Raw genomic sequence first — 16,336 nt, forward strand, 5'->3', positions numbered from 1 at the left:
CCTGGTCGAGGAACTAAGATCCCGCATACGGCACAGGGAGGCCAAAAGAAAAAAGAAAAAACCCAAAAACACACAAAAAATATTTGTCATAGTATTGTTTCTAACAACAACAAAGAGGAAACAACCTAAATGTCCAGCAATGGAGAGTTGCTGAATAGAATATGCCACATTCTACCATTTCACAGACAGCGGAGTACGGGGAATATTATGTACCCATAATAAAAATTATCCAAATTTTGTAAAAAAATTTAATCTATATCCAGATGTATATATAGACCTGAGTTTCTCCGCCTCGGGCCTGTTGACACTGTGGGCTGTATCTTCTCTGCTGTGGGAGATTGCCCTGGGCACTGCAGGATGTTTAACAGCCTCCCTGGCCTCCACCCACTAGATGCCAGTAGCACCCACCTGGGAGTTGTGCCCCTAGTTGCATCGATCAAAAATCATCCAGGAGAGAATAAGCAAATGTCTAAATTCAGGTGGTCCTCACTTACAGATTTTTTTGGTTAAAAAATATTTGGGGCACAAGTCATTTGCTTGAAACTGATTTCACATTTTTTGCATAGTAATAAACTTGTAGAGGGTTAAATAAACTTGAGTTCCCAGGCTAACCTCACAGAGCTTTTTAGCTCAGCATCTTGCTGAAATGAAGGGTAGTTTCAATTCCAAGTCTCACTGATCGCTAAGCAAAAGACGGCTGTGCGGAATCCAGGATAAGTGTGTGATGATTTATAATCAGTAACCCCTAGAAATCCTTTTAATGTCCCTGTTCATCTTTCATCTTCCTGGCGCATATTTGGTGGTTGGCAAATGTGAGTTCCTCTTACACGGGTTGCCATACTTGCATCAAACTAGGGAATCTCTAGGTGCTTCATATAAATCATACGTGTGATCTTATTTTATCTTTCCACAACCCTGAGGGGTAGGTTGTTATTGTTTGCATTACATAGGAAAGGAAACTAACACTAAAACATGCTAGCATCTCTCTCTGTTTTTTCTCTCTCTCTGTGTCACACACACACACACACACACACACACACACACACACACACAACTTGCCAAACTATAAAAAGCCATGATATTAGAAAACATATTTAAATTCATTCTTAATTTTTCATAATTGCTTTGAATATCAAAGAAGGTTTCTGAATTAATTATGCAATAAAGTATAGCCCTTTGAACGTAAAATCCAGTTAAAATCCAAAACTACCCTTATTTTGAGGCATGAAGGTACCAGCTTTTATTATCTTTTGTTTGATCTTACAATGAAAAGGGAATTCCCATTTATTCCATTAGCAGAGAGTTAAAGGTCATGGAACACACTGATGACTTTTAAGAAAACTGTAAACTCTTTCTCTCTTCCAGAGCTCAGGGTTACTGGTCAAGACTGAGTCCAACTAGACCTGCATTCAACAGGGATGCCTATTTGGATAAAAAGAGCTCTTAACCAGTGCTGGTCTTGCTTTGTCTCCAGCAAAGGGGGAAAGTGAAAAATCTGTAAGCAGTAAGTTGTCCTCTCATGAGGATACACAAGTCCTCCCTTCCTTTCTCCAGAAAATGTCTTGACATCGCATTGTAGGAATCAGACTTCTTGGGGGTTGGAAAGCAGGAATACCAGGAATGGAGGGAGTTAGCAGTGGGACCTGCAGCTGAAAGGATCCTGATGACAGGGAGCGTGTGGGGTCATGTGGAGTCACGGTTATGAAGATGCCAAGACCATGAGTAAACAGGACTGGGAGGTGGGGTTGGGGTAGGAGCTAGGAGAGGCAGTGGATAGAGGGGAAGGATCCTTCCACTGGGAGCAGAGATCAATGGGGCATGAGGCGGGGAGGCCATGGCCAGGTACAAGGCGGATGGGTCTGGGTCAAGAACTGCACTGGTTCCTACCATGTGCCAAGTCTTTGTGGGTGTGGATGGAAGAGGGCCAAAACCTCTGGGCAGAAATCCTGAAAATCAGAGTCTGGTGAGTTTTTTGGCAACTGTGCTATCGGAAAAAGGAAGATGGGGAAGCTAACACAGTTTCAGTCCCTACTTTGTGCTAGGCAGGCCCTACCTAGGCAAACGCTCACCTCTTGTTTTAATTAATCCACAACCTTTTTGTGAGATGATGTTGTCCCCATTTTACAGATGAGGATCAGAGAGGTTAAGCAACTTTCCTGAGGTCACACAGCTAGTGAGTTGCAAGGCCAGAACCTAAATCCAGAATACTTGTGCTTTTCCCACTATATCTCAACTTTGATTTTTTGTAGAGGAAAGTAACCAAATACCAATACGATAAATTTTCTCTTGATGATATATAATGCCATAAACCACAAAAAAAAAAAGAACAAGATTTAAATTGTCAAGGAAGCCTTTTCTGGGATCGCTTATACCAAGTTGCATGAGTAGATGTCCATTTACTGAGCACTAATGGTGAACATACCAGGCATTATTCTGAGCAATTTACATGGATTACTGCATGTAACGCTCACAACCCCCTAGGTGGTAAACGTTATTATGATTCTCATGTTAAAGAAGACACTAAAGCTCAGAAAGGTCAATTAATTTGCCCAAAGTCACACTTTGTTGAGTGGCTAAGCTGGAAATCTGTCCGCTGGACCTCTCCTTTCCCAGATGCTGTGAAAGTAACTGATGTATCTTCCATTTCATCTAGTGTGGGTCTTTCAAATGAAACGTTCGCAGCAAAACGACTCACTTCCCCCAGAGGCAAATTACTATCAAAAGTACAAGGAAGCCAAAAAATGTTTGCATTAATATTGAATGATCCAGCATGTTCATTCATGAATAAAGCAGCACTACGCCCAGAAGCCAGGGGTGTGCCCTGACGCACAAGACCAGGCATAGCGGGTAAATCCTGCCCAGCCCTCTGTGGCCACGCCAATCCACACAGTCATTTTTTAACTCTAAACTGTAAAAGCAGCCATCCAACGTTTTTAACGTCCTCTTAGTCTTCTGCTGAGAGTAATAAATGAATGTCATTTTCCCAAATAGCAAGGGTTCTGTATGTGAGCCTGGCCAAAATCAAGGTCACGTTCCACTGGAGTTGTTTGCTCTGCTTTTGTTTAAAAACAAAACAACATACCTTATCCCTCCCCTCAACTGTCCACCCCACTTACTCTTAACTAGGAAAATATCAGTAAGCAACAATGAAAAAACAAACACGTCTAATTTCACCACCCAGAGAGAACCATTCTGCTGTCTGGTCTCCGGGTCTCTGTGCTCTACTTGCTGATATAAGATTGCAAACGCTTTGCATGATGCCATTGGGAACACTGTCTCAGGCCATGAACTATCAGCATGTTTAATGGCTTTGCAGTGATCCAGTGGGTGGAGGCACTGCACGGAAGTATCTGAACACGGTGAGGGTGGTAGCAGCCTGTGGGCACCCACTTCTCTCCCTCACCCTGAGGAAGCAGCTGCCGTGTTGTGAGCTGCTGCATGAAGACATCCACGTGGCACTGAAGCCAGCCACAGCCACGTGACTGAGCTTGAGGGTGGATCCCTGGCTCCCCCGGTGAACCTTCACACAGGACCACAGCCCTGGTACCAGCTCAGCTGTGCCTCATGAGAGACCTGGACCCAGAGCGTCCAGCCAAGCCTTGGATTCGTAATCCACAAAAACTGTGAGATAATAAACGTGCATTATTTTAACCTCTTAAGTTTGCAGGTATTTGTTATATCACAATAGATAATTAATATGTAGTTAAGGGTGTGGGTCCTGGGGCAACCTGGCTCGGCTCAAAGCCTGGCTCAGTCACTGGCAGGCTCTGAGACTCTGGGAAACTTACATAACCTCTCTGAGTCTCAGTTTGGTTCAGAGCAACGTACCAAGGTCAGTTCCTCAGTTGTGACAAACGCATCCTGGTGATGTAAGATGCTAACACTGGGGAAAACTAGGTGAGGAGCATATGGGATCTCTTTGTACTGCCTCTGCAATTTCTCTGCATACCTAAAATATTCCAAAAGAAAATGTTTATTTAAAAATAAAACCTGTGGGAGAGGAGAGAACATGCCTGCTTTTTATCGCACTCAGGATATAAACACCTGCAACATTCAACATGCAAATCAAGGCCTCGGCAAACAATTTGTCTTCAGAAGGCAGACAGGACTGACAATAAGAAGGGGACATTGTGACAGCAAGCACGGGGCTCTGAAAACTGGGGACAGCCTGGAGGGGCTGGCGTCCAAAGGAGGCTACTGCAAGCCTCCCTCTCCCAGAGCTGCTGGGAGGCACGTGGGGGAGTGGTGATGATAACCCAGTGTCTGGAGCCGGACTGACTTGCATTCAAGGGGCTGTGTGACTTTGCTTCTTGAGCCTCAGTTTTCTCATCTGTAAAATGGGATTCACCCTTTCCTTCCTCATTAGACTATAGGGAGGGAGGTCTCCTGAGATCACGCGGGCAGGGTGCTCACTGGGCTACACTGAACTCAGCGAGACAGAGAGAAGTAGAAGCATCTGAGAGAGACCACGGCGGCAGAATGAGCCAGTGCTGTTGGCCGGTTAGGTGCAGGGTGAGTGGAGGTGAGGGAGAGGGTAGGGTGGACATTCCTGGGATGGGGCCTCCCACCCAGTGCCCTTGAAGCTTTCAGGTGAATTACAAGGACTTCTGTAGTTTTCTTGTTTCTCCGCAGTAAACCCAGCTATGTTTTCTCCAGCAATCCCTATGCAGCCAGCTGGGCCCTTCTGGCTGCTGGGACCACCACCTCCGTGCCAGCAGAGTGGCTCCAGGATGGATCAGCTCCCTGACCACTGCAGAGCTGTCCACCCGGGGACAGGAACACATGGTGGAGATGGGAGGTGTGGCGATGGGGACAGTTTTATGGGGGTGGGTGGGACAGTGGATCCCTTTAACCCCAAGGACTTTTTCAGACCCCGAATTCCTAGTCTGGATTGTGTCTTCCATTAGGGCCAGTTCTTGCCGAGAACTCCCTAGGGCTTACCGGGCACCAGCAGGCGGTAGTTGTGCTGGAAGCTGCAGGCCAGCCGCCGGATGAGCAACATGGAGGCCATGGTCACCTCCACCGGCAACAGAGACCCCCGTCACACGCTCCTGCCCTGAAAGAAAACAGAAGCACAGAGTCACGCCAACCAAGACCACACCCTTGCTGGCCAAGTATCCCACTCCCCACAATTTCCCCACACAGTGGAGAAGGTTCTTCTAATATGAAATCCTTTGCTTTTATACAGAATATAAACTTTTTTTTTTTGGCGGTACGTGGGCCTCTCACTGTTGCGGCCTCTCCGGATGCACAGGCTCAGTGGCCACGGCTCACGGGCCCAGCCACTCCGCGGCATGTGTGATTTTCCTGGACCGGGACACGAACCTGTGTCCCCTGCATCGGCAGGCGGACTCTCAACCACTGCGCCACCAGGGAAGCCCTAAACTTTTTTAAAAAATAAATTTATTTTATTTATTTTTGGCTGCGTTGGGTCATTGCTGCGTGTGGCCTTTCTCTAGTTGCGGTGAGCAGGGGCTACTCTTTGTTTTGGTGCACGGGCTTCTCATTGCGGTGTTTTCTCTTGTTGCGGAGCACGGGCTCTAGTCATGCGGGCTTCAGTAGTTGTGGCACGTGGGCTAAGTAGTTGTGGCTCACAGGCTGTAGACTGCAGGCTCAGTAGTTGTGGCGCATGGGCTTAGTTGCTCCGCGGCATGTGGGATCTTCCCGGACCAGGGATTGAACCCGTGTCCCCTGCATTGGCAAGTGGATTCTCAACCACTGCGCCACCAGGGAAGCCCAGAATATAAACTTTAAAAAAAAACCTTTTTGACCGCCTGACTTGCAGGATCTTAGTTCCTGGACCAGGGATTGAACCCAGGCCACAGCAGTGAAAGCTTCGAGACCTAACCACTGGACCTCCAGGGAATTCCCCAGAATATACACTTTAAATCAAAGCCTGTTCCCATGTTTTCATTTGACCTTGTAGCCAGGTAGGATTATTATGCCCATTTTCTAGATGGAAAAACAAAGAGAGGGGACAGAGTTGGCTTGAGAGCTCTCTGTAGGTGAGCTGGCAAGCTCAGGGCATCATCCACCTGGGATAAGCAAGGCAGGCCTGTGTTCTACACGATGGAAAGACCCAGACGGACGAAACTTCACAGCAGACGTCATGCTGACTGCTCAATGTGGGAAGCGGGGAGCTCCCTCTGCCCTGTTCACATACAGAATATCGGTGGTTGGGAATCCTGCAGATCCAGAGGCGTATCCGGTGGCCCATTTTGGGGGTTGTACTTCTCCCGAGTTTGTTCTGGACTGAGAGGGGTCCCTGGAATGTGGGATTTTCAGTTTTGAAACTGGAACAGGCCCAGAGCCCAGTGGATAGTTACTCTACGCAGCCCCAGGGAATCAGGGTTCCCAGCTCCCACTTTACAGGTGTGTTGGTTGATTCTCTCCAGATTGCTCCTAAGCCCTGATCCCAAATCCCGGCACCTAGCTCTGTTAGTTGCCTTTTGCACTGTGGGCCTGGAGCAAAGCCTCCCTCCCCCATTGTTTGTCTGCTGCTTCTTATCACCTCTCCCCCCTCCATCCCCCTCTCCCCAGGCCACCATTCAAACGTACTCCTGTGCATCTTTTTGTTTGTGGGTCTTCTCACTAAATACATGCTTTGTTACTTGGCACATGTATTTTCCTTGCGTACCTACAATACTGGGTATAGACCTGTATTGTTTCTCAGAACAACGACGGAAGCATTCACTTCTCATTATTACTCTGTTTCCCGAGTCCTTTCTACATGCTGCCCACTGTGCTAAGCACTTTACATACAGTATTATTAACATTTATTATTATTATTAACACCCACAACAATGCTATATCACACCCTTTTTACAGATGAGGAAACTGAGGTACATAGATGTTAATGGTGGATCTGAAAACAGAACTCAGCTGTCTGAGTCCAGGGTCAGCAAATGTCACCATTCACCATTCTCAGAAACTTCTCCCTCCATCTACAGGGGTGTAGACATGGCAGCCAGGTCTGTTCTGTGTGACCCAGCCCCACTGGTCATACCTGACTGGTCCCGGCTGGGCCAGAGTCCTGGGAGCTGTTGGGTCAGCCACTATCTACCTTGTAAGAGGAGCTGGCGTTCAAACAGGGTCTTTTGTTTAATTAATTAATTTGGCTGCGCTGGGTCTTAGTTGTGGCATGCGGGATCTTCGTTGCCGTGTGCGGGATCATTAGTTGCGGCATGCGGCATCTAGTTCCCTGACCAGGGATCGAACCCAGGCCCCATGCATTGGGAGCAGAGTCTTAACCACTGGACCACCAGAGAAGTCCCCAAACAGGGTCTTTTCATGGAGAAGAATGTGGCCTGTGCACTAGAGAGAAGCAGCCACAGGAGAGAGAAAGTGGGTCCAGCATGTGGGGGACTCCCTGGTTCCATCTCAAGCCTGCAGCTCAGCTCGGCCATGAGTGCAGCACCCACTTCTGAACCTGTTGGGGGGACCTGAGTTACCTTCCCGGGGGGTGAGTGGGTGGGGGCAGGGGAGAGCCAGGAGTGTTACGCTCAAAGATGTCCCTCCACGTGGGAGGAAACATCAGGAGTGAGGGAAAAGTGTTCCCATCCTAATAGTGCCTTGGTAAGAAAGTCCAGAAAGCCTCCCCCTTCCCCACTTTTCGGGGCTTGCTTGCATTACTTTGAATGGATTTCTGTTGCTTGCAAACAGAATCCTAGCTAACAGCATGGTTAGAGCGTCAGAGCCCCAAATTTTGGGAGTGCACTGGGAATAATAATGCCTCTTCTGGGACTTCCCCGGTGGTCCAGTGATTTAGACTCCGTGCTTCCACTGCAGGGGGTGCAGGTTCGATCCCTGGTCAGGGAACTAAGATCTCACATGCCACACGGCACAGCCAATAAAAGAAAAAGAAAATGATAAACAAAACCATAATAAGGCTGCTTCTACTCAGCACTGCAGGTGGAGCAAGGCCCTGCAGGGTGGCTAAGGATGAAGACTTCTGGGCGGCAAACCTTCTCTGCCCAGTGGGGGATCGGGATTCCTCCAGGGTGGAAGTGACTGTTCTGAAGGGTACTTTATTCCCCTCAATCTGCTCAACCAGCAGTAGTGTATCTCTCCGTTTCAGAGACGACGAGATGGAAGCTCGGAGGAGTTATGGTATTTGGATTTGGTCATAGGATTGCTTCGGACTGCCTGACCCCAAACCCTTCATTACAGCATCGATTAAGTCAGTGAATAACAAAACACCTACTGTAGAAGCAACGGGGCTTGATGAATACAAATGATCTAGTTCAGAGGGGAAATTTTATGGCTTTTCACCCGAGAAAATATTATTGAGAAAAGCATGGGCTTGGAAGGTGCGACCTTAAATTAACTGAGAAACCAGACTCTTTCCTTGATAACTCAATGGATATTTGATCTATTCCAGAACAGCCAACTCAATGCAAGCCTGTTAATTTTTAGCAGCCTGGTAACTAGGTAGAAAGAGTAGTTGCTGTCTCTCATTTAAGAGCATTGGTCTCAAACGGGAGCACTTAAGACTCCACACAGTTCAATTTCCAGTAGACGTGTTTTTGAAAATGCTAGATGTGTTTTTGAAAATGCGAGAATCTCGGAGAGCTAGCATATTAACATTTGAATGCTCTGCAAAAGTGAAAGTCACATCTATACACTTTCAATTACAAAATGTCACACTGGGAAATATATCTCAGTGATATTTCAGTGGCCCGCAGTTGAAACTGACCTTATAACGAAACCTGATCTCTATCAGACGTTAGTTCTTAGCACAATATATTTCCAACAATCAGAAGAATTAATGTCATTCATTCACTGTCCCTGGCCCACTAATTCAATCAACAAAATTAATTAGGCACCTGTTTCAGGCAAGGCACTGCATTATTTAGGCATAGGAGAAAACGAAGATGGATAAAATGCTCCTCTCTTTCTGAAGCTCAAAATTTAGTGTCAGAGGAATGAAGGGAGAAAAAATGGGAGAATTTAATGTACTAGCTGCTTTACGCATCATGTTGATAAATTCTTAAAATAACCTGGCAGGATATGCAGGTGAAAAAATTTCCAGTTCACTGTCAACAACTAATTCTGTATAAGACAGAATGGAACCCTGACTTTTGCTGGTATAAGCAAGGTACCATGGGAACAGAGAAATTAATTCTGGGTTGGGGGGAGTGCTGCCCCTTGAAAGGCTGCGAGATTTCAGAAGTCACAGAAGAAAGGGGAGGTAAGGCCTGAGCTAATGCTCGGAGGCATGAAAGGACATGGAATGGCCAAGGATTCAGGCAAGAAATCACAGAGTGGAAGGGAAGATGAGGGGCAGAAACAGCTGATCGCCAGATGGAACCCTCTGGAGACCCTCTCAAGGAGGGAGGGTGCCAGCTGCTCGTCTTATCCGGAAGGATCCTGTTCAGTCAAGTCCCAGAGGACAGGGAGGGAATGAGTACTCAGCATGTCAATGAGATGCTGGGGTCATCGTTGAGCTGGGGAGGGGGGCTTGCTGGGGTGAGCTGAGTGGAGGGCACCAACCAGGGTGGGAGATGATGGCGAGGAAGCAGCCAGGGACCAGCTCCTAAACCCTCAGCCTTAGAGATGGTCGTTTAAGAATTATGCCTTCCTCAAAATGTTAAACGTAGGATGACTATATGGCCCAGCAATTCCACTCCCAAAAGAACTGAAAATAGGAATAAATACATAAACATGCATGTTCACAGCAGCACCATTCACAATCATCAGAAGTTGGAAACAACCCATTGTCCATCAATGGATGAGCAGATGAACACCATGCGGTCTGTCTATACCAGGGAGTATTATTCGCCATGAAAAGGAAAGAAGCACTGATACAACATGGATGAACCTCAAAGACATTATGGTAAATGCAAGAATCCAGACGTCAAAGGTCATATATTGTAAGATTCTGTTTATATATAAAACTTCAAGAATAGGTAAATCTAAAGAGATAGAACTTAGATCAGTGGTTGCCAGGGGCTGGGAAGAGAGGATAGTGGGAGTGACTATGAATGGCCACGGGGTTTCTATTTTGGGTGATGAAAAATTTTGGAACTAGATAGGGGTGATGGTTGTACGACATTGTGAATGTATTAAAAGGCACAGAATTGTTCACTGAAGATGGTTGATAGTTAATTTTGTTATGTGAATTTGACCTCAATAAGAAAGAGAATTGTTGAGTGATCCCTCCTCTTTCACAGAGGGGAGAGAGAGGACCAGAAAAGGGCATAGAGGGGAATGACACATCCTGATCACAGAGGCCTGCGTTTGAATTCCTGCCGCTACAGGCTGTGTGATCCCGAGTTGTCATTTGACCCATCTGCTTCATTCATTCACTTAGCATGTGTCCCTGTGCCCCTGTGATACGCCAGGCACCGTGCATAGGCACTCTGATGAAATGCAGAGCAAAACCCAGCTTTAAAAGAGCTGTGATAGATTAGTGATGTCTGTCACGTGCACTGTAATAGTGCAGTCGTTGATTCTAGAGCTCTGTGGTCTGAGATCCCTGGAGGTTTCTGGGGTCACTGAGGAAAGGGGACAGCCTACAGGCAGACTCTCCCTGCAGACTCACTCTGGGGCCCCTCAGATGCAAGTCAGTCACAGGAGGGGCTCCCTTTCCCGGGCGGAGACCCCAAAGCAGCAACAGTGACAGCAGACAGCTGGGTGCCCAGGGGTCTTGCTGGGGGCCAGTCATGCCCGTCTCTCACCTGGCAGGGCAATGATGCCCTCAGGGGGTTCCTGGCTTTCTCTCTTCCTCTCCTTCTGTTTTCTAATTGGTTTCTGACCTTTTTAAAGGACAATTCATCTCACATCACTCTCCTGCCTAAAACCCTCCAATCACACTTAGAAAAATGCAAACCCCGAGAGAGTGGGGATGGAGTTTTTCCTGTTCACCAGGTACCCGGAGCTCAGCACAGCTCCCGGACTCATCGCATTCGAGCTGTGAAAGGCAGACATTCCCACATACCTTTTAAGGTAGATCATATTTAAAATTAGCGAGCAGGTCTGAAATTTGTGTTAAAACAACAATTTAACAATAACATTCCCCTCCCCTCAAATCTAAAGTCACTGTGTCACTGACTGTTCACCACAGCCCTTGTTTGGCTTGGGCACAGAAGACACATCACTCTCCTGGCCTCGGTTTCCTCGTGTGTAAAATGTAGGTGTTGGATCATATGGTTTCTAAGGCCCCTTCTGACCCCGAGAAGCATGTGGCGAGCAGTTTGCTCAGAATACCTGGCAGCACTACTCCCCACCTCCACTCTTACCCCAGAAGGGGTCCCAGCATCACCCTGTTCCTCCCGCCATGCCCTCTGCCATCTGTGGCACATCTGGAAAAAGGAGGAGGTGACCTGAAGGATCCCGGGCCTGAGGGCGAACTTTCTGAGCACTGGCACACCCTGAGGCTTGTGGCCAAGGCGGGGCTGGAGAAATCCCAGACTCTGAATGGAAACAAGCTGGTTGCAGGCACCCCTGGTCCCTAAAATCCCGTCTCCCTCTGTGTTTTCCAAACCTCTTCCCAGCATACTACTTCTCCCTCACATTCTTAATCTCGTACAACATGTATTTACTTAACGTACTTCTTGAAATCAACTTGCTTTATATCTTTTTTTTTTAACTTTTTGTTTGTGCCGAGAGTCACCTGGGATCTTAGTTCCCCGACCAGGGATCAAACCCGCGCCCCATGCTTTGGAAGCTCCGAGTCTTAACCACTGGACTGTCAGGGAAGCCCAGAAATCAACTTGCTTTCTAAACTTTATAAAGCTATTTTCCTACAACCCTTACTAATCACTCCCCAGCCCCTTTTCCTCAAAGTTTCATCTGGGGCAAATAAAGGTGATGGGGGAAAGAATGTAAGAAAATCAAGACAGGTTGTTAAATTGAAAGCTGGATGCAGTTGACTACCCAAGGCTTCCGGCCTCGGCCAGGCCCCCTATTTTTGCTGGCATGGAGACCACCAGCTCTTAGACAGGTGTTAAAGGAGGACAGGGACTTTTCTCCTTGACAGAACCTAAAGAGAAATTTCAATCAATCAATAAATTAGACAGAATAGGAACCATCAGAGTACGCGGCAGATGGGGGCGATCTTTGTTTCAGACACCCAGAGCCCCTACAATAAATGCTGTTTCTTACTGTGCGTTTCAGTCAAAACAAGTTGAAACCCTTGGGTTTCCACCCACTGCTCCCTATCCCTTTTCCTCTAATTAAAATGCTAATTAGTTCTCTCTGCTCCCTCTTATCTGCCTGGTGCAACTGAAGGGTGGGCAGGGCTGGGAGAAAGCAATGTTTAAATCAATAGGGGGAGAGGAATTCAGGTGAACGGGGCGGGGTGGGGGGGGCGGCGGCGGGCGGGGGGAACCTTCCCAATTTGCTTTGGAGGGAGAATAAAAAGTCAAAAGTACTGGTTGCTGGATTTTTTTTTTTAACATCTTTATTGGAGTATAATTGCTTTACAATGTTGTGTTAGTTTCTGCTGTATAACAAACTGAATCAGCTATATGTATACATATATCACCATATCCCCTCCCTTGCTGTTTAAGGCTCACCTACTGTGTGCCCTGTATCTTCTATACTACTTTTTGTATCCACCTCAGGTGACAGGCTCAGAGGTGAATGGCTTCCCAAGCTCAAAAGCCAGTGATTTTGGGGTCTCAGAAGCCAGTGATTCTTCCCCATGCTGCTCGTGAGAATCACGGGAGCTCTCCACCTACGACGCCCACCCCCCACCCCCGCCCTGGGCACACCCACGGATCTGACCTGGGCATTGGTGAAGCTCCCGAGGCAGGGTTGGAACCACCTTCCTAAGGGGTAAACGGTGGACCCTGCACTTGACCCAGGTCTGCATGGCCCCCAAATCCTTGGAAATGGTTTCCGACTTTGAAAGTTAAACATCCCAAAGATGAAAAAGAAGAGAAAGAAGAAGATAAAGGTGGCACTTTGGGGAGGTGGTATGCAGGGTGTTTGATGTGAAACCAGCCTCTTTTGCCTTCTGTGTGACCTTGGGCACCTTAAGTAACCTCTCTGTGCTTCAGTTTCCTCCTCTGTAAAATGGGGACAATACCAATTGCACCTAACTCATGCGCTAGCAGAGGGTGAACTGAGACCTGGGACTCGGGTCCCTGCTGTATCCCCAGCCCCAGTGCCCGGCTGAGAACAATCACTGAATAAATAATAAACACTCCAGAACCATCCTACGAAGATGGACTCATCTCTCCACCATGCTGCCTCTCAGGCCCTATGAACACCAAATCTTTGCACGTGTCATTAGCTAGAGATAGAAGCCCCAGACCTCTCTGAGGCCCTGAAGATGCTCTTTCTCATTCTTCTATCTGCTCTAGGGACAGAGACAAAGGGGCTGGCAGAGGCTGGGGACATTCCTTTCCCATCTGCAGCCCTAGCCGTCGGCTTTTCTGCAGACTCAATGGGGACACAATGACACGTTCAGCTAAGTGGGCCTCCATTGTCAAGGCCAGGGGTCGTCATGGCAACCAATAAAGCCAGAGGCCTGGCCTTTACAGATGGCTAACAGGGCCCCATTCATGGGCCTGTGACGGTGGCCTTGGGACAGAAGGTTTCATCTCAGACCTGGCTTCCCTCCTCCGGCCCCGACTCCTGTGACTCCTCCTCCCTGGTTTTCTCTGCAAAATAGACCCCGGCCCTCCCACCCTGCACTCATGATTTCCTTTAAGAACCTGCCTCGTGGAGCATGATACTATCATCAGTGGCTTGTATCAGGAGAGAGGAATATTGTTCTTAGAAACAGGCAAGTGTTGACTCCTAAGACAGACTAAGGGTTCATTTGAGAAATTAACGTGAGCCAGAAATTGGGCCCAAATGTGCTGTCTATTAGCTTGATGACTCTGGGCAAGTTGCTCAACTAGGGAATTCCCTGGCAGTCTAGTGGTTAGGACTCTGTGCTCTCACTGCCGAGGGCCCAGGTGAGTGCCTGGGGTTCAATTCCTGGTCGGGGAACTAAGATCCCACAAGCCGTGTGGCATGGCCAAAAAAAAAGTCGCTCAGGACTTCCCTGGTGGCACAGTGGTTAAGAATCTGCCTGCCAATGCAGGGGACATGGGTTCAAGTCCTGGTCCAGGAAGATCCCACACGCCGCAGAGCAACTAAGCCTGTGCACCACAACTACTGAGCCTGCGCTCTAGAGCCCAGGAGCCACAACTACTGAAGCCCACGCACCTGGAGCCTGTGTTCCGTGACAAAAGAAGCCACTGCAATGAGAAGCCTGCACACTGCAACGAAGAGTAGCCCCCACTCACTGCAACTAGAGAAAGCCCACATGCAGCAACGAAGGCCCAACACAGCTAAAAATTAATTAATTAATTAATTAAAAAAAAACCATTGCTCAGCTCACCAGGGCCTCAGTTTTCTCATCTGTAAAGTGGGAAGAATAAAACCTACCCATGTGGTCACGAGGCACAGAATTTGGTTCCGGCCAACTGAAGCCGACACACAAGATGTAGAAGAGAAGGCTCCCCGCAGGCCATGTTCTCAGTTTCCAAAGACCCCTCCTCTGCAGGGAAGGTATTTCTTCTACAGCCTCAAGTGCTGGGAGGGACAATTTGCACGTGCAAATCTCTAGCTCTGCTTGAGCCTGAACATCCAGCTTCCACGAGACAGAAGCTGGTCTGCCCCAACATCTCCCATCCTCAGGCTCCTGTCTCCCAGTTCACCTGCCTGCCCCAGCCCGCCAGGCTCCATCAGGAAGCATAAGGTGAACTTAAATCATGCATGCAGGCAGCATGAACACGGCATCACTAGAACAGAGTGAAGGGAGGAAAGAACAGACAAGGCTTCAAGTCCAAGTCCTCTGAATGGGAGAGACACAGGCTTTATTCTGGGGGCAGGAAACAGGTGTAAAGACGCATCCTGGAATGGCTGGGCTAGTTTTGGATTTCCAACCCCACAAGGGAGCAGGAGTGAGAAAGCAGAATCTGGGCTGGGAAGGATGCTGTGCCAGCACTGAAGAAGCTGACCCAGGCCAACGTACGCGAGTCTGCTCAACTTCACAAATGTTTATGGGGCGCCTGCACTGAGCCAGCACGTGCTGCAGAGCGAGCACATGCCCTGCTCTGTCCTCAGGATCCAGTGTTCCCAAGCGGGGGGCCAACAAGCAACAGATAAGGTCAGTGTGATGAGAGGAGACGTGCTTCCTGTTTAGAGAAACCAAATCATTTTAAGGACTCCAGGAACTGCTAAGTATGCAAATACCACAGCGTATAACAAATGAGCCATTTATTTCCTTCCAGGTCTGCACCACAGGCGACTTGGAAGCACTTTTTTGGTGACTGGAGTTACAGTGTGTGCCCGACAGTATTCCTACGATCCCTTGGAAATATTTTAACTTTTCAGAAATTCAAAGGATCTTTCACTGATGCGTGATGCAGGGTCTGCTACAATTCAATGAACGAATCCCTCCTGTGCCAAGCGTTACCCACACTATCTCATCTACTCCTGGAAGGCAACTACTACTCTCCCATTTTTCAGGTGAGGGAATAGGCTCAGAGAGGTTTTGCCACTTGCGCAAGGACACAAAGCTGGAGATAGTGGAGCTGTGTTAGAACCACGGCCCTCTGCGCTTGAAGACTAAGATCTGGGTATATTACCAGTTTGGTGGTTGTGATCCTTACCCAGAGAGCTCATCAATCAACAGAGACCAACATACATACACCTCCTTTACAGGGACAAAAAACTTCAACAGTTTCCACTGCTTGCAGCCTTCCTGAAGACCGTCATCTTTTCTTTTTCTTTTTTTGCCGCACCTTGCAGCATGTGAGATCTTAGTTCCCTGACCAGGGATCAAACACACGCCCCCTACACTGGAAGCATGAAGTCTTAACCACTGGACCGCCAGGGAAGTCCCAAGACCTTCATCTTTTAGCCACACACTCGTTTCCAACCTCAGCCCACACGTGGCACTTTCCCTAAACCCCAAAGCTTGTCCCACAGTCCCTTCCAGGGTGCAGAGGCCCAAATTCCACGAGGCGCCCCATCCCACCCTATGGCATGTAAGGTCCTTGGCGTGGAAGCAGCAGCATCTTTATGACTCCATGGCGCTTAGGACAGCTCCAGGTAACAGAGAATGCTAACTGCATGTTTTAAACATCAATATGTGACCCAAGAGTTTGCCTACCTTTTCTTGCATCCTAATTCTTCTAGCCAACGCTTTAAACATTTTGGTGCAGGAGAGACAGCGAAGGGGAGGGGAGGTCCAAAGATAGAGTCATGAAAAAGCAGCCGATTCGCCGCCTTCTGAGCCAATCAAGCAGGCTCACCCCTTGCTGTTGATGTGGCACAACGGCCATCAGTCATATGATCCTGGCCAAACAGTCAGGCCTTCTGGATGGCACTG

At 48.1% G+C, this 16,336-nt stretch overlaps 1 protein-coding gene across 2 annotated transcripts in view; it reads right to left on the bottom strand.

Annotated features, from left to right (window-relative positions):
* The window catches only part of ABAT (4-aminobutyrate aminotransferase), an 88,706-nt gene that overhangs the window by 33,927 nt on the left and 38,443 nt on the right, over nucleotides 1-16,336 (bottom strand). For both annotated transcript variants that reach the window (XM_027117441.1, XM_027117439.1), the window contains exon 2: nucleotides 4,942-5,056. In XM_027117441.1, coding sequence (XP_026973242.1) covers nucleotides 4,942-5,011 — 70 coding nt within the window. In that variant the 5' untranslated portion in view covers nucleotides 5,012-5,056. The remainder of the gene's footprint in view (nucleotides 1-4,941; nucleotides 5,057-16,336) is intronic.

The sequence above is a fragment of the Aethalodelphis obliquidens genome, unplaced genomic scaffold (genome assembly GCF_003676395.1).
Source record: "Aethalodelphis obliquidens isolate GAN/ISIS:26980383/991018 unplaced genomic scaffold, ASM367639v1 scaffold18, whole genome shotgun sequence".
Classification (NCBI taxonomy): domain Eukaryota; kingdom Metazoa; phylum Chordata; class Mammalia; order Artiodactyla; family Delphinidae; genus Aethalodelphis; species Aethalodelphis obliquidens.